This window comes from Physella acuta, unplaced genomic scaffold (genome assembly GCF_028476545.2).
Source record: "Physella acuta isolate Inbredline_101_S28 unplaced genomic scaffold, ASM2847654v3 ptg000716l, whole genome shotgun sequence".
Lineage (NCBI taxonomy): Eukaryota > Metazoa > Mollusca > Gastropoda > Physidae > Physella > Physella acuta.
Window position 1 is genome coordinate 356,973 of NW_026732234.1, and position 21,380 is coordinate 378,352.

At 35.4% G+C, this 21,380-nt stretch overlaps 2 protein-coding genes across 2 annotated transcripts; one reads left to right on the forward strand and one right to left on the reverse strand.

Moving 5' to 3' along the window:
* Nucleotides 1-3,131: 3,131 nt before the first annotated feature.
* Nucleotides 3,132-3,635, forward strand: LOC131949844 (ATP-dependent DNA helicase PIF1-like). The gene has a single exon (XM_059311856.1). It carries the CDS (start codon nucleotides 3,132-3,134, stop codon nucleotides 3,633-3,635), a length of 504 nt encoding a protein of 167 aa, XP_059167839.1.
* Nucleotides 3,636-16,365: 12,730 nt separating this feature from the next.
* Nucleotides 16,366-17,193, reverse strand: LOC131949846 (calponin homology domain-containing protein DDB_G0272472-like). The gene has a single exon (XM_059311857.1). The coding sequence runs from the start codon at nucleotides 17,191-17,193 to the stop codon at nucleotides 16,366-16,368; it is 828 nt and encodes a 275-aa protein (XP_059167840.1).
* Between the last annotated feature and the right edge of the window lie 4,187 nt (nucleotides 17,194-21,380).

The following is a 21,380-nucleotide window of genomic DNA, read 5'->3' on the forward strand; positions in this document are numbered from 1 at the left end:
GATCCCAGACAAAATATCTCAGACAAAATATCTCACGGACAAATGATCTCAGGACAAATGATCTCAGGACAAATGATCTCAAGGACAAATGATCTCACGGACAAAAGATACCAGGACAAAATATATCAGGACAAATGATATCATGGACAATTGATCTCAGACAAAATATCTCAGACAAAATATCTCACACCTAAATTTTAATAGTGTATTGTGACTTTAGTTGATCTGAACAATTTTTATTAACTGTCGTATGGTTTTGTTTAATATGTTTAATATTGTTTATAGGCGCATATGATAATTGTAAGAAATGTTTGCCGTATAAATTTATCATATTGCACTTTTAAAATTGTATATTGCATTTTAAAATTAGGATTATTACTATAGAAGATTAAAGAAATTGTTCGATAGACAGCGTAGACGGGCTTGCCAAACATGAGACAATCCAACCATGTCAGGTGAACGAAACTAGAGGATGAAATAACAATAGAGAAACACCTTCGTATCAAGGTGGCAGCCCACTTTGATGGTAGAGACATGCCTTATTGGAAAGACATCCGCCCTCCATGAACAATACAACTAATAGCTAAATTCAATAGTTATGCGTCGGTCACACCTTAGTGATCAGGTCACAAATGCTTATTTAAGACAAACAGCGGTCATTGCGGAGTTAGAACATGTCGAGCAAGAGTTCAAACAATACATGATCATATAGTATTGGAGAGGTGTGATCATAACAATGTACTGTCAGCAAAGAAACTTAAACGTTATGTTTGTCTTGATCATGCAATAAAAACAATAATTTTACGTTACGAACCTTAAGACCCATTCACATTTTTGAAAGATATTTCGCATGTTTTAAACATTATTAATGTATAGCTACCGTTACTTTGTTTTATACATTATCATTTATCATACCTTTCAGGCTAAAGGAGAAAATTTGTTTTAATTTTTATTTTTTCAAATCAAAGGCCATTACAGAGATTGAGTTAAATAAATCTTTTGATGGTTTGTTAAGTTTAACAAAGTCATTTTATTCACAATTATGATGCGTAAAGAAATTAAACAAAACCATATTGACAGTCAATTTAAAAAAAAAGTTCAAATGAACTAAAATCATTGCACATACTATCAACATTTTGCTGTGAGATATTTTGTCTGAGATATTTTGTCTGAGATTATTTGTCCATGATATCATTTGTCCTGATATATTTTGTCCTGGTATCTTTTGTCCTTGAGATCATTTGTCCTTGAGATCATTTGTCCTGAGATCATTTGTCCTGAGATCATTTGTCCGTAAGATATTTTGTCTGAGATATTTTGTCTGAGATCATTTGTCCTGAGATCATTTGTCATGGAACCATATATATATATGTATATATAGATTAGGATATTGGTAGCCTTTGTTTATTTAACTGTTCCGGATTTTTAGCTATTGAGTTATTTCTTTGTTTTGGCACTAATATCTCAACGTGTAGTGTTGCATTTTGATCAATAACTATTTTATAACTTATTATTTCCAAATATGTATAACATTAAAAATATATAGGCCTATAATTCATGTGTAACGGATACCGAAGGCTAGTTTATTATCTAAATGATTGATTAAAAAATAATGTAGATAGTTTTGTAAAATAAGTTACAATTTCCAAACTTACCATTTTAATTAACGTCACGTGGAATAAACAAAGTCAAAGAAAATGTATCATCCTTCACAAAAATTTAAAAATTATTTCACATTGTTCCTTTATTGCCAATTACTTCCCTTGATAGATCACACAAACATTTGTATTTCCCTTTAACGGAAACACTAAATGGGGAAAAATACTTTTTAATAGCTTGTTTTGGGGTTGGACATTTTGTTTCTATACTATTATTATTTACATAATATTATTATTATATTATTATTATTGTTTTATTTACACTATATAATTACATTATATTATTACATTATATTATTACATTATATTATTACATTATATTATTACATTCACATTCACATTCACATTCACATTCACATTCACATTCACATTCACATTCACATTCACATTCACATTTACATTCACATTCACATTCACATTCACATTCACATTTACATTTGCTTTTAATGAATTTCCATCTTTTACACAGGTAAAGCACTAATATGTTGTAACATGGGAAAATATGTTTAAACTAATTACATATCATACTGCAGTAAGTAATTGTTTTTAGGCATTTACACTTTTAACTGTTTTTATCTAGTCGTAAAAGAAGACACTATTGAAAATGTAACTTCTTTTTAAAGTATAAAATGATGTCGAACTTTTAGGCTAGAAAAGCTCAAGTACATTGTCATGTTTTAATACACACACAACAAAATGTTGAGCGTATTTTAATATGTTTGCCTCGTCTAGAATAATCAGTAATATTCAAACAGGCATGTCTGAGCTTTTTTCCCACTTTTTCTTTAACTTGCTTTCGCGTCTGTTTGTCTTTCCATCAAATCTTGCGATCGAAATTTCGGGCACTTCCCAGTTAGCTAGTGCGCTAAAATTTTCAGGGAAGCTTTGTTTCCGATGACAATACAATATTCAATTATTATTATTACTAAATTGATCCATGGAAAAATTTTATTGATCATTTTAGACTCCTATTGATTTGTACAAAAAAAGGACATAACCTAGTAATTGTAATTTGATAAAAACAAGGTTTGGTACTTTCCCTCTTCTGGCTTACTGAAAAACAAATGAAACATGAAGGAGCGAGCACGCGATTGGCTGAGTAGTAGTCACGCGGTGTTTGTGTACAAACCTATGCAAATCTGACTGATCCGGAAGTAGAATGTTGATGGTCGAATGGTTTGCACGCGAGGGAAAATGGTGAAAGAAACGGCAACACAGAAGAAACGTCGATTGGAAAAGGCACGCCAGAAGTATCAGGAGAAGCGCAATGCAGGATACAGATTGGAAAATCCTCCTAAACGACCAAAACTTATGGAAGAAGGTGAGTTTCAAAAGAAGCTTGAAAGAGATCGAAACCGAAAATCTGCTGCTTTAGCGAAGGAGACAGAAGAACAAAGTGTCTCTCGTAAAGCAAAAGATTGAGTGCGTCATGCTACTGCTCGTGCGATTAAGACTGGAGGATTGCAAAAGGAAATGGAAATATTCCTCGGCGCTAAAGTGATGTTGAGAGCGAACATCATCGTTGAAAAGGGACTGGTTAATGGCGCAATCGGCAACATTACAGAAATTCATTGGCCAAATTTCAGACGCGACCAGATTGATAAAGACATTCCCGACTTAAGCATTGACTTTGGGCCAGATGGAATCCATCGGATTGAGCCGAGATGCGTAGAATTGGATGAAAAACTGAGTTATGGAAAAGTCGAGCGAAGACAACTGCCCATAATTCTATGCTGGGCATGCACAGTGCACAAAATGCAAGGCTGGACAGTTGATCACGCAGTTGTCTATTTAGGACCAGCGCTTTTTGAAACGGGCCAGGCGTATGTTGCGCTCAGTCGAGTACGATTACTCGAAGGCGTACGCATTGTGGAATTGGATTGCAGCAAGCTAACCGAAAAAAAAACCTGCAATGAGGAATGTCTACAGGAGATGGAAAGAATGCGTCGACACGAACCTTCAGCTGATCCTGAATAATAAGCGTGTCATGCCTGGTATAAGTCCCTTTTATCTTTGTGTTCGTCCTTTTGAGTGTTTGTCTTCGTTTACCCAAAAAAAAGTGAATGCGAGAAGATAAAATCGATAGCAAGATTTGAATGCAAACAAACAGACAAAGACTAAAAAGTAGAAAATAATTATCATTAAATTTAAAAAAAAAACCCACGTTTCTGATTGAACTAAAAAGTAGAAAATAAATGCTATACATCACAATAATGCAAGCGATCACTCTACTAAAAGCGATCGCAAACTGCGTGCGCATTATGACAAAAAATTAAAAACGTGGTGCGCCGTGATTTTCTTATAGTTTCTAATACTGTTGACTCTCTACAAGCTCCCTAATAAAACTCAATAGTATTATCTAATCAATAGTAATATAACTTTTACATCTTATATTAACAATGACCGATAAAAAACTTTTACTTCGGCGATCGCAGAGTGTATATTCATTACTTTATTCACGGATGAATACGCTGACATATAAGAAATCATTTTGTTTTGTCGGCAAAAAAAGGAAAAAAAAAGCAAGTTTTAAAAAAATAGCACTAAACAATATTTTCTTTGAGTAGTGGCGTTGGCATGGGGCAAAAAACTGACGCTGTGTTTCCTGACAGTGGTGAATGAAGTTGAACCCCACCCCCTCCCACCACAACCACCACCACCACCCGCGTACTGATCTGTTAATGTCATATCTGTGAAAATTCGGTAAAGCGGTCAAAACTGACCAGTCGTATTTCACTATACAAGATTTATAATTTACGTAAAAAATAAATGGTAATTTTCAAAAAGATTTTTGGGTACTCATTCTCTGTACATCTGGCTAATTTTTTGCATGTTCCTCGATAAATTGATAGGCCGTATGGGAAAACTGACGGTCAGACTCTAAGCCCTTGACGAGGGCTCAAAATTGACCGCGAGTGAAATTCTCCTTTTATGAGTTTTATATTGAAAATTAATTTTGCTCGACGAACCCTTATGAGGCTCCGAGACGTCGTAGAACAACCCTAGGGTATAACAAACAAAACGTTCTGCCCTTCTTAAAATCGGAGGAGGGTCCTTAAATCTGACCAGATGCTGTTTTCTTATATAAAAATAGCAGTTTTTTGTTACAAAAGTAAACAAAGACTACTTCTTTCGGTCTATGTACAAGGGAGCTAACTTTTCAAAGTAATTAATTTTCAATCGATTGTATAGTATTTTTTTAAAGCAGAAAATGTCAAAATTAAGCATTCGTTTGAGTAAGAATTCCATTATATATCAACACAAGTATCATAATAAAACTTTCTGTCTAATGTGTTTTTTTAAAGTGGTTAATAGTTTGGTGTAGTGTCTATGACACGCAAAATATACAGAGAAAAAAAGTAAGGTAATATTCACAAATTAAAACTTAGGCACTTACTTAGTTTGTAATTAAAAGTAAGTGTATGCTAATTTGAATATATAGTCTGTTTAAGTCAAAGTCTATGGAAATATTTATTGCAGCAGTTGATCGAACCCTTTCCTAGTCAATTAGAAGACGAAAACGAAATCGCAAAAGATACCCAAAACATTGATGCTGATTATAGAACTACTAAGAAATATAAGGTAAATATTTTTAAAATTATTTAAAACGTAATACTGATTACAAGTGTGTGTTTTACTATCAATATGAGTGTTGATGTATTAGTTGGGTATGACTATGGGTGGTTCACAGAAAAATGCCAATAGAAAATGCGCAACGGTGAAATGCGCACATAGAAATTTGAGCACATAAATTTGAGCACACAGAAAACACTAAATGAGAAATTTGCGCATTCAGATTGTTTGTTTGCTTATCTCTTTTTTGTTCGCAATTTTCAGGTGCTCATGTTTTGTACACATTTATCAAGTTCTCACTGTTCTGTTGCATATTTTTTAGTCACCGTCTATGGGTAGGTGTAAGGGTATAAAGATATGTGAATAAGTAGTAATGTTAGTTTGAGTATGGCGTATATGCGTAATCTTACTGTAATCATACGCAGATGTAAGTGAATGTATATTTTTATGTCTCGGTGTATGTTTTGTAAATTATTAGTTTTTTGAAAAATTTAACCATTATGTTCATAGCGTTCTAGCCATTTTATTCAGAAAAGAAGACGCTCTAGTAATTTTAAAAACAAAACAAAACATTAATTTTCATAACAAAACGACGCAAAAGAATAAGCTAATTTGCTATTGGCAAAATGGATGAATTATGTTGCAGATATGATCAAAGTTGTGGGTGTGTTTATGTATTTAGAGTGGGAATGAGTATTTAATATGCATGCTTATGTATAATTATGCGTATTGGTATATGTATGTGTATATGCATTCGAGCACGCGTGTACATTTATGTAGCGGTTTGTTTATTGTAGCTGAAAAAAAATTGTCAACAGTTTTGTTAGAATTGCATCAAGTGACAAAGTTACTCTTAATATTTACAGTTTTTCATTTTAAGTTGTCTTGGTCGTTACGAGTCAAAACAATCTGTTATCTTCAACGACTTGTTATGACACCACAAACATCTACTATAGTAAACAAGACGAGACTGGCTTTCTTTGGTGGCTTAGATAGCGATGAGCCTTCCTTCTTTATATAGACTGTCATTACCGGGACACATGTTAACTCTTACGAGAACAGACTAAAGTTTTCGCTACCTAACATGACCAGACGAAGACTAACTAAAACGTGCGCACTCTTTCTATTTTTACTTTCTTTTATACGAAGCATAGAGAAAGTATTGTACTTGTGCAAAATTCTAAATCGAGAGTTTCACAAAGCTCGACGTTTTACACCTGAGTCTGAAACACTTAGTTTTGCTATTTTTTCTGTATGTGTGTGTGTGTCTGTCTATGAACACGATAACTTAAATACTGTGGTGGATTGGAGCTGTTCTATTATAATACACTGACGCAGAAGCCACGTTGATTGTTAACTAGTCTTTTTATTCAGCTACATGACGGAAAGAGAGAGAGGAAGTAACGATAGATAAATACAAGGGACATCACTCAATAACAACATTATAAATATAACTAATACAAGAAGAGTGAGTTCCCTTGACTTCACAAATCTCAATATATTACATCCCTTTACCCTTAGTAAACAACAACACATCTCTCAATAGAACAATTGATAGTATCCTAAAATCACGAAATATATTGTAACATGAACATTATGGTAGATTACACCCTTACAAACAATGCACAATATGCCACAACATAATCAAGATACAAAACAATGATGTCAAAGTCTTTTTGACCTTTAAAATCATAGGTCTAACTTATCTGGGACTTTGATTGTCCTGTTTGACCTTCTCAGTGGCTTTTGATTTGGTGACTCAAGATTCTGACCATATGGATTCTCTATCTCAGGAAATCTAGGATCCAAATCATTAATTCCAGAATTTACATTTTCTGACTCTAGACTACTTGGTTCACTCATATCAACAGAACTTGGTTGTGGAACAAACTGAGTTGTTGTGAACTGTTCAGATTTGGTGGGATTGATAGATTCACAATTATTATCTGCACAAGTTATTTTTAACTGGTCTGCATGTATACGGACAATAAGTCCATCATTTGTTTTTACTTTATAAGACACAGGTTCTGTACATTGAACAATTTGACCTGGTATCCATTTTTCCCTTCTCCCATAATTTCTCAGATACACATTATCATTAACACCAAATTCTCTTTCAATGCATGTTTTGTCATGATTTACTTTTTGTGTATGTTGATGTTGGGAAACAGACCTTTGAACAGTTGGATGTAGTAGGTCAAGATGAGTTTTAATTTTCCTACTACATAGCAATTCGCATGGTGCAACACCTGTTGTTATATGAGGAGGTGCGGTATTTGGCTAAGAACCTGTTTACTCTTTCTCTGAGAGAAAACATGTTACCGGTACTCATTTTTACCATAGCGGTTTTGAATATGCCTACCGCTCTTTCAGCCAAACCATTCCCAGCAGGATGATAGTGTGATGTGGTTATATGCTCAATACCATTTGCTACACAAAACAGTTTAAACTTATGAGCAGTGAAACTAGGACCATTATCTGAAACAATTTGATCTGGTAATCCATGAGTTGAAAATATTTCCTTAAATTCTATAATGGTATCATTTGCAGTGATTGTGTTCATGATTTTAACTTCTAACCACTTAGAATGTGAATCAATAACAATTAAGAACATTTTGTTCATGAAGGGTCCTGCGAAATCTATATGTATACGTTTCCATGGTTCGATTGGCCAGTCCCAGTTTTGCAAAGATGCTGTAGCTGGTTGATTTGAATGTTGTGCACAGCTTGAACAAAGCTTTACATATTTTTCAATATCAGCATCCATATGTGGCCACCAGAACCACGAGCGTGCAAGACTCTTCATTTTGGAAGAACCAAGATGAGTATCATGTAAAGTTCTTAAAAGTTCTTTTTGTAACATTTTGGGGATAATAACCCTTGACCCCCATAGTACACATCCATCTTCTAGACTTAACTCCATTTTTCTTATTTTATATGGCCTTAAGTCATCATTCATAGACTCTTCAGGCCAACCATTCTTACCAGTTATGTACACATTGTCAAAGTAAACACAAACATTTGGAATGTCCTTAAAAATACTGTCCATGACAGCTTGGAAAATTCCAGGGCTGGATGATATACCAAAACATAGTCTTTCATATTGGTAGAGTCCTTTATGTGTGTTTATTGTCGTATAGACTTTTGAATCTGGATGCAGTTCTAGTTGAGTGTAAGCATGACTAAAGTCTAATTCAGTGAATTTGTCTCCTCCTGCCAAATTCAAAGAAATTTCTTCAATGTTAGGAATAGGATACCTATTTAGCTCTATTTGCTATTCAGTGTAGCTTTATAGTCTCCACAAATTCTTACAGAACCATCCTTCTTTAACACTGGCACAATGGGCGTTACCCAATCGGAATAGGCTACCTTCTTTATGATGCCATTAGATTCCAATCTACTTAGCTCCTTTTCAATTTTATCCCTCATTGCATAAGGTGGAACTCTAGCTTTGCAGTATCTTGGATTTGTGCCTTTAATGCTTATCTTCACTGTCCTATCATTTAGTAATCCTGAACTACCAAAGACACTTTCATTTTCAAGTATAACTTTATCTAGTGAAGTAAGACTAGATTCTCTTACATTCTTCAATGAACAAATACTCTCCCAATTTAACTTAAGATCACTTAACCAGTTCCTACCTAGTAATGGTGGTCCATTTCCTTCAACCACAAGAAGAGGAAGTTTAACACTTTGACCATTATAGCTTACATGAACCATACACTCTCCTATCACCGGAACATTGTCACCTGTGTATGCTGTTAGGCACTTGTGACATGGTTGTAGAGGCACTGATCCTCCTGTGACAGCGTCAAAGTCCTTCTTTGTGATGACAGTTAGAGATGCTCCAGTGTCAAGTTGGAAGATGATGCTCTTACCATTGATACAAACTGGTACATTGATGGGAGCATGACTTTTTGATTTCACAGAGAACAGGTTGAACTCTGGCTGCGAATCAGTTTGAGCATTTTCACTGGTAGAGTGGTTCATTGGTTGGTTTAGGTTGTCTTGGTGAGAGTTAACATAGTGCTGCCTTTGGTTGCGGTACTGTCTTGACTGGCTAGATTTAGCAACAGACGAAGACTTTGCAAAGCAGGCCTTGGCAATGTGACCTTGCTTACTGCACTTATAACAAGTTGCTGACTTGAACTTGCATCGATGAGATGCATGGGGACCGTTGCATCGATGACATTTTTGATAATTATTACTAGATTTGGATCTAGGATTTGAACGTGCGGGCTGTTTAGCATAAGTTGATAAGCTCTGATGGGTTTGGTGTTTGTTGACTAACCTGCTGTTTACTGCATGGATCCCTGAAGGCGTTAGAGATTTTGCCGCCTCGGATGACTGCTGGAATGAAGTTGCAAGTTGTATTGCTTTTTCCAATGTTAGATCTGACTCGAGAAGCAAATTTCTTTGAACATCAGGGCTGTTTACACCTGTCACAAACTTTTCACATAGTCTGTCAGACAGCGTGTCCCCGAATTCACAAAATTCACTTAGATGACGTAAAGCAGCAACATATTCTGAAATTGATTCGTTTGGTTGACGAGTCCTACCGACAAATCTGGCTCTACACAGGAACTTTGATGGTACAGGCGCATGGTGGTCTGTTAGCAGTTTGCTCAGCTCGTTAAAGCTCTTGGTAGTTAGACTAGCTGGTGCGCATAAGTCCTTTAATAGCCTAAATTGTTGAGGCCCTATTACTGTTAACAAAACAGCTCTCTTTTTGGCTTCTATCGTTACGTCGTTAGCTTCAAGGTAAAAGCTTAACCTATCTAGATAATCATGGATGGTTTCATCATTCGAATCAAATTCTTTATTTGGCCATACAGCGCCATTATCCTAGAAATACTTAGCCAATATGCTCTAGCAAGCTTATTTTTAAGTTAGCATATGCTCTTTTAAGTCGATTGATCCCATCCTCGTCGCCAGTTGTGGTGGATTGGAGCTGTTCTATTATAATACACTGACGCAGAAGCCACGTTGATTGTTAACTAGTGTTTTTATTCAGCTAAATGACGGAAAGAGAGAGAGGAAGTAACGATAGATAAATACAAGGGACATCACTCAATAACAACATTATAAATATAACTAATACAAGAAGAGTGAGTTCCCTTGACTTCACAAATCTCAATATATTACAAATACCATTTCAAATATGTTGAAATTTCATGTATGGGTATCATACCAAATTGTTTGTGTTGTATCAATTTCGGAACGATTTCCGGTTACCGAAGTGGTACTTACTCCAGTTTCGGTTTCTGCAAAACCTAATCAGCTAGGTATCGTTTAATTTTAAGGTTTACGGAATTTCACATATAAGTAATACATTGTATGCGCGTGTTCCAGTTAAATATTGAACGATTTCCGGTAACCAGAAGTGATATTTTACTCTATTTCCGTGTAAAGACTATAATTTAAACACTGCTCCGGGTGATAGTAACAGGACAAATTATCTCATGACAATCATTTGTTTATGATATAATTTGTCCAAATATATTTTTTCCTGATGTCTTTTTCTCCGTGATATCATTTGTCTTGATATATTTCTTCCTGATATTTTTTTTCCATGATATCCTTTGTATGTGAGATATTTTGTCTGGTATTTTTATCTAAGATCATTTGTCCATGATATCATTTGTCCTGAAATTTTTTGTCTGAGATCATTTTTCCTGAGATCTATTGTCATAGATCCCTGCTCTGCGTAGACAGACGAGATTTCGTATATAAGTACAAGATCTTTCAATTAAATCATTTTCGATTATTTTTTTCCAGACCTCCGTTAAACGGAAGTGTTACTTTATTCTTTTTCTGGATTCTATAAAAATTAAAACTTAAGAACGGTTCCTATTAGGCAGACGAAATTTTAAACATCGCTATAAGATCATATTCTCTTGATTTTTTACGAGTTTTGGGGAATTTTCGGTGAACGCCAGTATGACTACGCTATTTCAGATTTTTTTTTGGGGAAAAATCACTATTACCAGAATTATTTCAAAACTTTTACGTTGGTCGAGACTCGATGACAATGTATTGTAACATTTCATTTGGCTGAATTCGATGGTTAATTAACCTTTTAAAAATTAATCATACGGGAAAAGGAAAAGTTGACAGATTTAGCGACTATTTTACATAACTGCTAAAAAGAACGCCTCGGTCCTAGGTGCTTTGACCAGAGGTGCTTTGACCATAGGGGGTTTTGACCATAGGGGGGTTTGACCACAGCGGGGCTTTGACCACAGATGGGCTTTGACCATAGGGGGTTTGATCACAACGAGGTTTTGACCACAGAGGGGGGTTAACCATAATATATAGGTTTTAAAATATAAATTATAAAATGTTATTTGATTTAAATGTATGACACAATTAATACGATTTTATACATGTTTTCTGAGAGTACGTTAATAGAACTTAACATGTATTTTAAAAAGTCAAGAACGATATTTTAGTCTCCACATAAAGGCTGGTGCTAGGCCTCATAGATTTATTTTAAATATAATTGGAACACAAATAATGCGACATATAACAAGTTACACAAATAAATAATGTAGATGTACTATATATAAAGGATAAAAAATGATTAAAAAAAACTTGCCAACAATATATTCAAAGAAGTAATACTTAAAACGAGCCGCTATTTAGTTGTTTTATTTTCTACTTTTCAGTAATTCATAATTTGCGAATTCGACAGTACCAATGCTGCCACTGAAAATATTTCCTTTAAAACACTATCAGATGGTCGATAAGGACGATACCCCCTCCTTTCCCCCACCCCTGCACCCCCCCCCCCCCCCCTTGAAAGCAAACTCGTCTTAGTTACCTCCCCTAACTTTAAAATCGTTTCAAACTACATTACCTGCCCCTAATAGCAGCCGTCACTAAACCCGGCTCTACTATTGTAAACATTTAGCGTGAACCACAGTTCACCGGACCATGTAGGGGTGGGGGTGGTAGGGAGCGCGCTTACAGCTTGGTGTTTTCTATCGTCTCCAAGAAGAGAATTATATATACAGATGGTTAACTAAATGACAGATGTGCTATAGCACTCAAATATATCAGTACATCTGTTTGACCATATGTCTGGACAGCACGTTGTACTTTTTCGTGCAGCATCTTCTCAGCTGGGTAACTTGCTCCCGCGACACCCTATCATCTAAACCACTCTATGTCAAAACAATGGAGAATTTTGGAGAGTATAGCACGTCAAAATAAACCGGGAGTGATATCCCCTAAACTTTCTCGAATATTCTTATATAACTTTAAATATAGACATCATTTTTAATTACGTAAACTTTTAAAAATAGAATAGAATCTCAAAGAAAAAAGAATTGCGCACCAAGTGAACGCCAAAACAAAAGGTGCATAATAGGTGCAATATTATTAGTACTTTATAAATTTTCATGCCTTTTTCGAGAAATCGAAAATAGTGTAAATAGTACTTCTTGTCAAAAGAAAATTACTCAAAATTTGACAGAGGCAGAAAATTAGATCTTTCACTTACATTTGAAATTTCATTTATCCATCTGAAATAGTAGTCAAGTTATAGGCTTTTGAAAAATTCAAAGTAGAAAAAGTACCACTTCCGGTTATCGGAAATTGCTCAAAAGTTGATCAGGATCTACGATTTTGATAAATTACTATATATGAAATTTCATCAACCTAGCTGTAGCGGTACTCAAGTTATCGTGTTTACACACAGACAGACAGACACACAGACATACGGACAAGATTGCAAAATTATGTTTTTCCGTATCAGTGAGGTGTAAAACGTCGAGATTTGTAAAAATCTGGGGGTTTTTTTTTGCACAATTACAAGACTTTCTCTATACGAGAAAGTAAAAAGGTAAAAGAACTTTGTTGTATCGTGGCCATGAATTTTGGTTTCCCAGAGAACGCCATGACGGGTCACGCGTTTGGCGGTGTACGAATTTATACATGATGATTTAACATATTATTACATCATGTCGCAATTTAAAATATAATTTAGCAACTTTTAGAATAAATCCTTACCATAATTGGACAAACCACCTGTGATCATAGACCCTATATGGACAAAACACCTGTGATCAAAGCCGGACACAACGCTTGTGATCAAACACCCGTTGACAAACCGCCTGTGATCAAAGACCATCGGTTGAGAAAACACCTAGGGTCAAACCCCCTATGATCAAACCCCTATGGTCAAAGCACCGCTATGGTCAAAGCCCCGCTGTGGTCAAACCCCCTATGGTGAAAGCCCCTATGGTCAAAGCCCTGCTGTGGTCAAACCCCCTATGGTCAAACCCCCTATGGTCAAAGCACTTGTGGTCAAAAGTCCGCGCACCACCGCCTCCAGCTCAACACATTGACATACCATCGAGCCAAAAAGAATTAGACATTAACACTAAAACAATACACAGACACAAGGATTAATTGGTAAAAAAACATTGCATGATGTCTGGAACAATAATAAAACAGAAAATAATTGTCTTCTTAAAAATGGGAAATAAACTGATAAAACTGGCGAGGCATCACGCTTCTACCACTCACCAGTAAAATATTTTGCAGAATCATTCTAGACAAAATCTCCAGATAGATGTCGATCTTTCTGTCTAAAGTGTGTTTTTCAAATAGTTAATAGTTTGGTCTAGTGTCTATACTATAACATGAAAAAATGCATAGTAAAAAAAAAAGATAGGCAATAATAGTCACAAATTAAAACATGTTCCGGGCGGGCGGACACCGGTAAAAGTAGGTTTTCTTTATAAATTCCATTTCGTTGGCGGGGGGGGGGGGGTGAGGGGGGGGGGTAGCATGGAAGAAACTCTGATGTCAGTTTTGATGACAGCGTTTGTCCCGCTCATTAACGTTAACGATATTTGATTGGATAATGTAAGGATTGTTACATAAAATAGATTTAGAGTAGCGTCCCTTTTGTTTACATGTTTTCATTACCCTTCAAGCTATAGTCCATTTTAATTATATTAAGATTAAATAATGTACATAATAGTGCACACAATTCTCTAGCATCGGAGGGAAGTGACATATAGCGCAGGAAATTTAGAGGTTAGGTAGGGCATAAAAGGTGGGTTGGGAAAGTTTGTGGGTCCAATCTTGTCACAGGCCTTTCTCCTACCTTTTATATTACATATACAAAATCAAAAGACAAGCCTTTTTCTTGCAAGTTCTCATATTTATTTTGTTTCACACAGGCACCATGTCCACCAAGACCTCGCCATTTTCTCGCCCCCTCTTCACTTGTTCCTTTCGCGCATGCGTACCACCATTGTCTCCCTGATGCAATATCGCCTTTTACAACACACACACTCCCAAGATACAATCCACCAACATTTCACTGTTATACGCCCTTTCTCCCGTTTAAAAAAATTAATTTATTAATTTTTTTTGTTATATATAGATCACATTCACTATAAAATCTTCTTAGTTTAGTAAGAACAAATGACTCTAACTAAGGAACATCTCCTCTTAGTGTAATAAAAAAGAAATCATTAAATCTCACTAAGGAATATTGCCTCTTAGTGTATCTCAAATAAATCTAACTGAGGAAAATTCTATTTTAGTAGAACAAAATTATAGCTATGCAATAGCTCCCATGGGCAAATCATATCCTTGATTTCCCTACTTCACTGGCTGAGGTAAACTCCTCATCATAACCTATGTAAATTACCACATCTGTCAGGTCATACTGCCATAATCATGTTCATTACTTAACAAGATATACAGTATACATACAAATCATAAAAATACAACAAAATGTATGTTCATTTTCATTACTAACTTAAAATAGTGGTAAAACATATTTATAAAGGTCATATTATGACTTATTCCAATCCTGCTCACATTTGTAAAATGTTAATGTTCTCTGGAAGTACACATCACATACTACATTATTCAAAATTTCCTTATAAGGATTGGCTGATATGTCTCAGGTCATTATTTTCTTTAGTCAGTTCCATGTTTGTTTTTTCATCTTCAATCTGTCTTGACAAAAAATCATCTAGTGTATTGTGCTGTCCCTTTACAGGTTAGCTTTCCTTGACATAATTTTCCTAGACAAATCCATTTTCCTTATGAAAGCAATATTTACCAAGTCAAAATTCCAAACACATAGTTAAGCTCTGTTAATTGAATACAACTTTAAACAACAATAGGATCCATTAGCATTACCATATAAGGTATAAAAGAAATACACAACTGTTCTGTTCATAAACATCAGTTAACAAAATACAAGGTCCAATAGGAAACTAAACATTTGTTAACACATTATGATAACAAACTCCATGCTTTACTTTAAATGGTTTTCTAACTTACAAATTCCCTTAAAGTCAATAACATGTCAAATAATGTATGTTAGTAGTCCTTCAGTAGTTCTAATTTCTTTATTTCCAACCTTAAATCCTAGGAATTCTACTGTATCCACTCCCACATGCAGTTTCTCTGGTGCTATGGTAACCCCATGTTTTCTAAGTCTTTCTAGTAGTTCTTTTAGTGTTTCTATGTGTTCTGCCCATGTGTTATTATGTATGCATATATCATCAACAAAGAAGACCAGGTTTTTCATTCCCTCTGTCATTTTATTCATGAATGTTTGGAACGTGGCGGTACTGTTCACAAGTCCGAACGGCATCACCTTCCATTGACATAGACCTTTGCTCGATGTAAAGGCGGTGTATTGTCTTGACTCCTTTTCCAGTCCTATTTGCCAGAAGCCTCTGTTCAAATCACAAGTGGTGAAAATTGAGGATTTACTGATAGTTTCCAAAATGTCTTTAGGATCATTCATGGGTTCAGCATCTATCTTGGTCCTTTTATTCAACTCTCGATAGTCACAACATATCCTTACTTTGTTGTTCTTTTTTCTTACTATTACCATGGGTGATGAGTATGCTAATTCTGTTCTTTCTATTTGCCCAGATTCAAGTAGAAAATCCAGTTCTGCTTCAACAGCTTCTATATAAGCAACTGGTACTTGGTAATGCTTCCCTTTCATAGCACTATAATCAGTCAATTCTATTTTGTGTTGAATTGTTTCAGTAAAACCCATTTCTGTTGTAATCACATCCTTGTATTCATTTATCATTTTGTCCATTATGTTTTTCTCCTTCACTGGGATATGATAAGTCTTAATTTCTTATGTATTACAGCTTTCACTTATTATAGTACAGGCCATATGTTCCTCTTCTATCAGTTTCTCTGGCTCTACATATAATTTCTTTATTCTGTCTATGTGTATAGAAGTGTTATTTCCCTTTATGTTTATTTCATAGTTTACATCAGCTAGTTTCTTGATTACTTCAAAAGGTCCTTGAAATACATCTATGTTTTCTCTGTCTGGCAATTTGACAAAAACTAAATCTCCTCTTTCAAAAGTTCTTAAATATCTATGTTTGTTTTTTATATTTCTGTGCCTTTCACTGGCTAACTGTGCATTCTCTTGGGCCGTCTGGACACCATAAACTATTCTCTCTCTAGTCTGGTTTACTAGTTCATGAGAATCAAATTCCTCTTCCTGTTTATTTAATAATTCAAGTTCAAAGGGAGAAAAACCTGTTGACTCATGTTTAGTCTCTCTGTTTGCGAATAGTACTTGAGATTGGTTACTTTTACTTTTTTCTAACTCTAACTCATGCTGTCTCTGGTTGTCTTTGTCTTCGGCCTCCATTTTAACTTTTGCTAGATCTAGTTTCCTATCAGCCTCCCTTTTAACTTTTTCTTTCTCAGCCTCCATGTTAACTCTTTTCTTCTCAGCCTCCATTTTACGTTTAGCCTTCTCAGCCTCCCATTTAAGTTTTTCCTTCTCAACCTCCATTATAAATTCAGTGAACTCCCTCTCTAACAATCTGTCTTCCCTTTCCATTTCATCCGCTACCTTCTTTTCTACCCAATTTGCCTTCTCTGCCCCAGTGTATCCTAACGAATAAGCCAACTCAATGTATTTGGCATAGAACTCGAACTCCATCGTAATGATGCAAGAACAGTTATTCAGTTACAATACTAAATCTAGATTTAATTCTTTCCTTCACGGTGTAGAGCACCGACCACTTCTGACACCAAAATGTCACAGGCCTTTCTCCTACCTTTTATATTACATATACAAAATCAAAAGACAAGCCTTTTTCTTGCAAGTTCTCATATTTATTTTGTTTCACACAGGCACCATGTCCACCAAGACCTCGCCATTTTCTCGCCCCTCTTCACTTGTTCCTTTCGCGCATGCGTACCACCATTGTCTCCCTGATGCAATATCGCCTTTTACAACACACACACTCCCAAGATACAATCCACCAACATTTCACTGTTATAAATCTCTAATAGGCAGCCTAGGTCTCGTTCGTTTTTTCAAGCAAGAAAGAAGTTAATAGTATACGGACTTCGTGTTAGTTTATTGTCGACCCTGTCCTCACCTCACATCACAACTGATAAATTCCTACAAAATCATATACTTAATAAATTAAACCATTTACCTTAAACATTGGGGCCTACATGTTTAGGAAATCAGAACGCCAATTATTTAAACTTATTTTTTTTAGGTAAACCAGTTTTTTCAGAGTTTTAATTTGAGAATCAAAGACACACTCGAGACTTCTCTTGGTGAGGATAATTTAGATAAGGTGAGTAGAGATTGTAAACAATTATTTTATACCAAAAGTTTTAGCTGTGTATAGAATGTACAGACCTGTTTCAAACAAACTGTCAGAGAGAAAAGGAGGTTTTTGACTAGACCTGATAGTTGGGTCCAGACAAAAAGATTGTTATGACCACATTTGATATAAAAAAAACTGTTTGCCCTACCCACAAACCACACGCAAGACCTTCCTCCTCTACAGCTGTATTCTTATTTTAAACGAGAAAAATGGCCCGTTGAGGAAGGATACAACGGGCGCTAGGTTGATATTGCTGTCTATTTTCTCGGTACTTTAATTTATACAAAATATTGTCATAGGCATATCCCTAAACCATGCACCTAATCTCATTCATGACAAAAGTCGCATTTAGAGTTTCTTTCAGGCAACTCTACTTGGGAGGAGGGGGCTTCACCCCCCCTCCCCCCCCCCCTCCCCCCACACACATACTCCAAAACATGTCTACCGTCCCATTCAACGAAATATAATTATATACTTTTTCCAGTGTCCGCCCCCCTCCCAGAAAATTCAACCCCCGCCCCCAAAAATTTCAAGTACCCCACTCCTCTCCGGGGAGGAAAAAGTCTGAAAGAAACACTGGTCGCATTTGTAGATCATACAAACTAAAGGAAGAATCTAGGCGGGGCTTCGCCCCTACCTGAAGAGATGCTTGAAAAAAAAAACTGCACGCTAAACACTTTTTAGATTAGAAAAAGTTCTCCCTCCGGGGAGGAAAAAGTCTGAAAGAAACACTGGTGTCGCGCGTAGCTACTACCCGAAGAATTTCATTAAAGAAATTGCAAGAAAACCACTTTTTAAATTAGACACATTAATTAGGCGGTAATTTTATTATAGAGTATCGATAAAGAAATTTCTTTTGAGTTGGGGAGGGGGAGGGGGGCTCAGACGTTCCTACGCGGGGGTGGTGCTTCGCCGCTACCCGAAGAATTGTATGAAAGAAACTCTTCACGCAAACCACTTAGATTAGACAAAATTGCCTTTTTATTCAATGTTTACTCGAGAATCAATGACGTCATATTACTGTGTGCACTCTCCGGCTTGATATTATTTTCTACTATATGACGTCATATTTCGTTTTCGTTTTACTGTGTAAGTTTTTAAATTGCTTATGTTTTCTCTAGAGCGTTCTTGTCAGATAGATACATAGATAGATAGATACACAGACAGCAAAACTATTAGTATTAATTGCTTGCGTATAAAAACGTCTTCATAATCCCAGTGGTGTAGCGAATCGGGTGTCAGCCCCGCTACGTAAAAAAATTCTATACATATATATAGAGAGGCCTATATATATATATATATATATATATATATATATATATATATATATATATATATATATATATATATATATATATATATATATTATTCACAAAGTTATTAGAATTGCAAATGCTTCCTTAATAGTATTAATACATGTACGTGTACGTGTACGTGTACGTGTACGTGTACGTGTACGTGTACGTGTACGTTTAACGTTTAACGTTTAACGTTCACGTTCACGTTCACGTTTACGTTTACTTGTAAGTGTAAGTGTAAGCGTAAGCGTAAGCGTAAGCGTAAGTGTAAGTGTATCCTAATCTTAATCTTGATCTTGATCTTGATGGGTTTTTTTATTTTTATGTTAGCACTGGCGTTGGCGTTTGTGCTCGTGCTCGTGTTCAGGTTGACGTTGACTTTACAAAACATTAGTTATGAATAAAACAAGAGACGACACATTTCTTAGGATATAAATTCGTATTAGACATGATGAATTATGCCTATTGCCTCTATTAAAATATTGTATGTACCTTTTTAAAAATTTATTTTATTTTTATATAGCAACAGCTTCATCATTTGCTAAGGGAAGATGGCAAAGATAAAAACGTCCTAACTGACGATAACATAAAGCGGAAACTTGAGGTATGTAACTCTAGATTGGATGTCACTTTTGCGAAATTCACGGTGTCAATCCCCCAAATCACACACACACACACACACACACGACGCACGCATGCACGCACGCACACACACACACACACATATATATATATATATATATATATATATATATATATATATATATATATATATATATATATATATATTATAAAGCAATTTTTGTATGTCTGTTAGTTTCTCTGTCTTTTATGCATTACTACACCTTTATCACATCATCATGAAACCATGGGAAGTTGTTATGAATACTCCTACGTAGATTTCTGCGGGAAAAAAATTCAATTTCGCACGGGCGGCGCCCCGGGAGGGTGCGATTTGGCGCCAAGGGCTATCCCGTAAACGCTGTGGCACCTACTTTCGTTTTTAACATTGCAATAGACTAATGATAAGATAGGGTGTTATGGTCGTTCGCTTTATAAACTGAATCATGCGCGTCCCCCAACGCTCAGGTAGGGTGTGATTTTACTCCAGGACTATCTCTCGAGGCCTATGGCACATACTCTCGTTTTAAACAGTGCAATAGACTATGGATAAGATTAGGGTATTATATTCGTTAAGTAAATTGAATAAGGCACGTCCGCCGGAACGCCGGCAGGGTGTGATTTGGCGCCTTGGAATATATATATATATATATATATATATATATATATATATATATATATATATATTGGACTTTATATCGCTTGAAAAAACAATGAAAATAAGGTGAAAGAAAAAACAAGTTAATAAAAAGTCTAGTGACAATTGAAGCGCAATTTTCTTATGTTATCCATAACAATTTTAAATCGAGATAAATCATATAATCAGCAAATAAATAATGCAACAAAAGTAGTTTTAATAATTCAAAACAAAATAGAAAAAATCCTTTCGAACCTCCGCTCATTCGCTATGGTAAAATCCTTTCGAACCTCAGCGCTTTGCGCTAAATCATCCTAGGCCTACACGACGCTCAGTTTAAAAATTCTTAATTAATTTTTTGTGGCCGAACGAAAGGATATTTTTGAAAACTTTCTTCAGCAATATTGTTCTAAATTATGGCAGGAATCAATTGGTAAATGTTTCAAGTCGCTAAGTGGTCTGGTTGCCGCGATATGGGCCAAAAACTGCATTTTTTTCTAGGTTTTTTGGCTTTACCGGGAAATCCAGGAAGGAATTCCGGGAATTTTTTTGGCCTATGTTCATCCTCGGAACTTGCTTAACATATTTGCTTTTGGAACTAGTCCTCGATATTGCTTTGTTGAGGAGGAGATACGACTTAAAGACGACTTAAAGCTGCGGACACACATCCATCCATACATTCCCAGAAATGACGAGTTAATAATCGCATTTCTCCAGAATGGAAATTGCGCTAAAACACTTTTATATCCTCCCTGTCCCGTCTAACGTCTAATAACCTCACAGTAGGTCACTACCAGATCTGCTATTCCTTGTAATATTAACAAATAATCATATATCAAAATAATTGTTTAAATACTGTTTCATTAAAAAGCAACGGCAGAAAAAAGTATCAACCTTAAATAAATAAGATAAGAAATAAAACATTCAACACATTTCCATTATACCA

Bases quoted from the DNA above. Each gene is read 5' to 3' on its own strand.
- LOC131949844 (XM_059311856.1), top strand. From the start codon at position 3,132: ATGGAAATATTCCTCGGCGCTAAAGTGATGTTGAGAGCGAACATCATC.
- LOC131949846 (XM_059311857.1), bottom strand. From the start codon at position 17,193: ATGGAGTTCGAGTTCTATGCCAAATACATTGAGTTGGCTTATTCGTTA.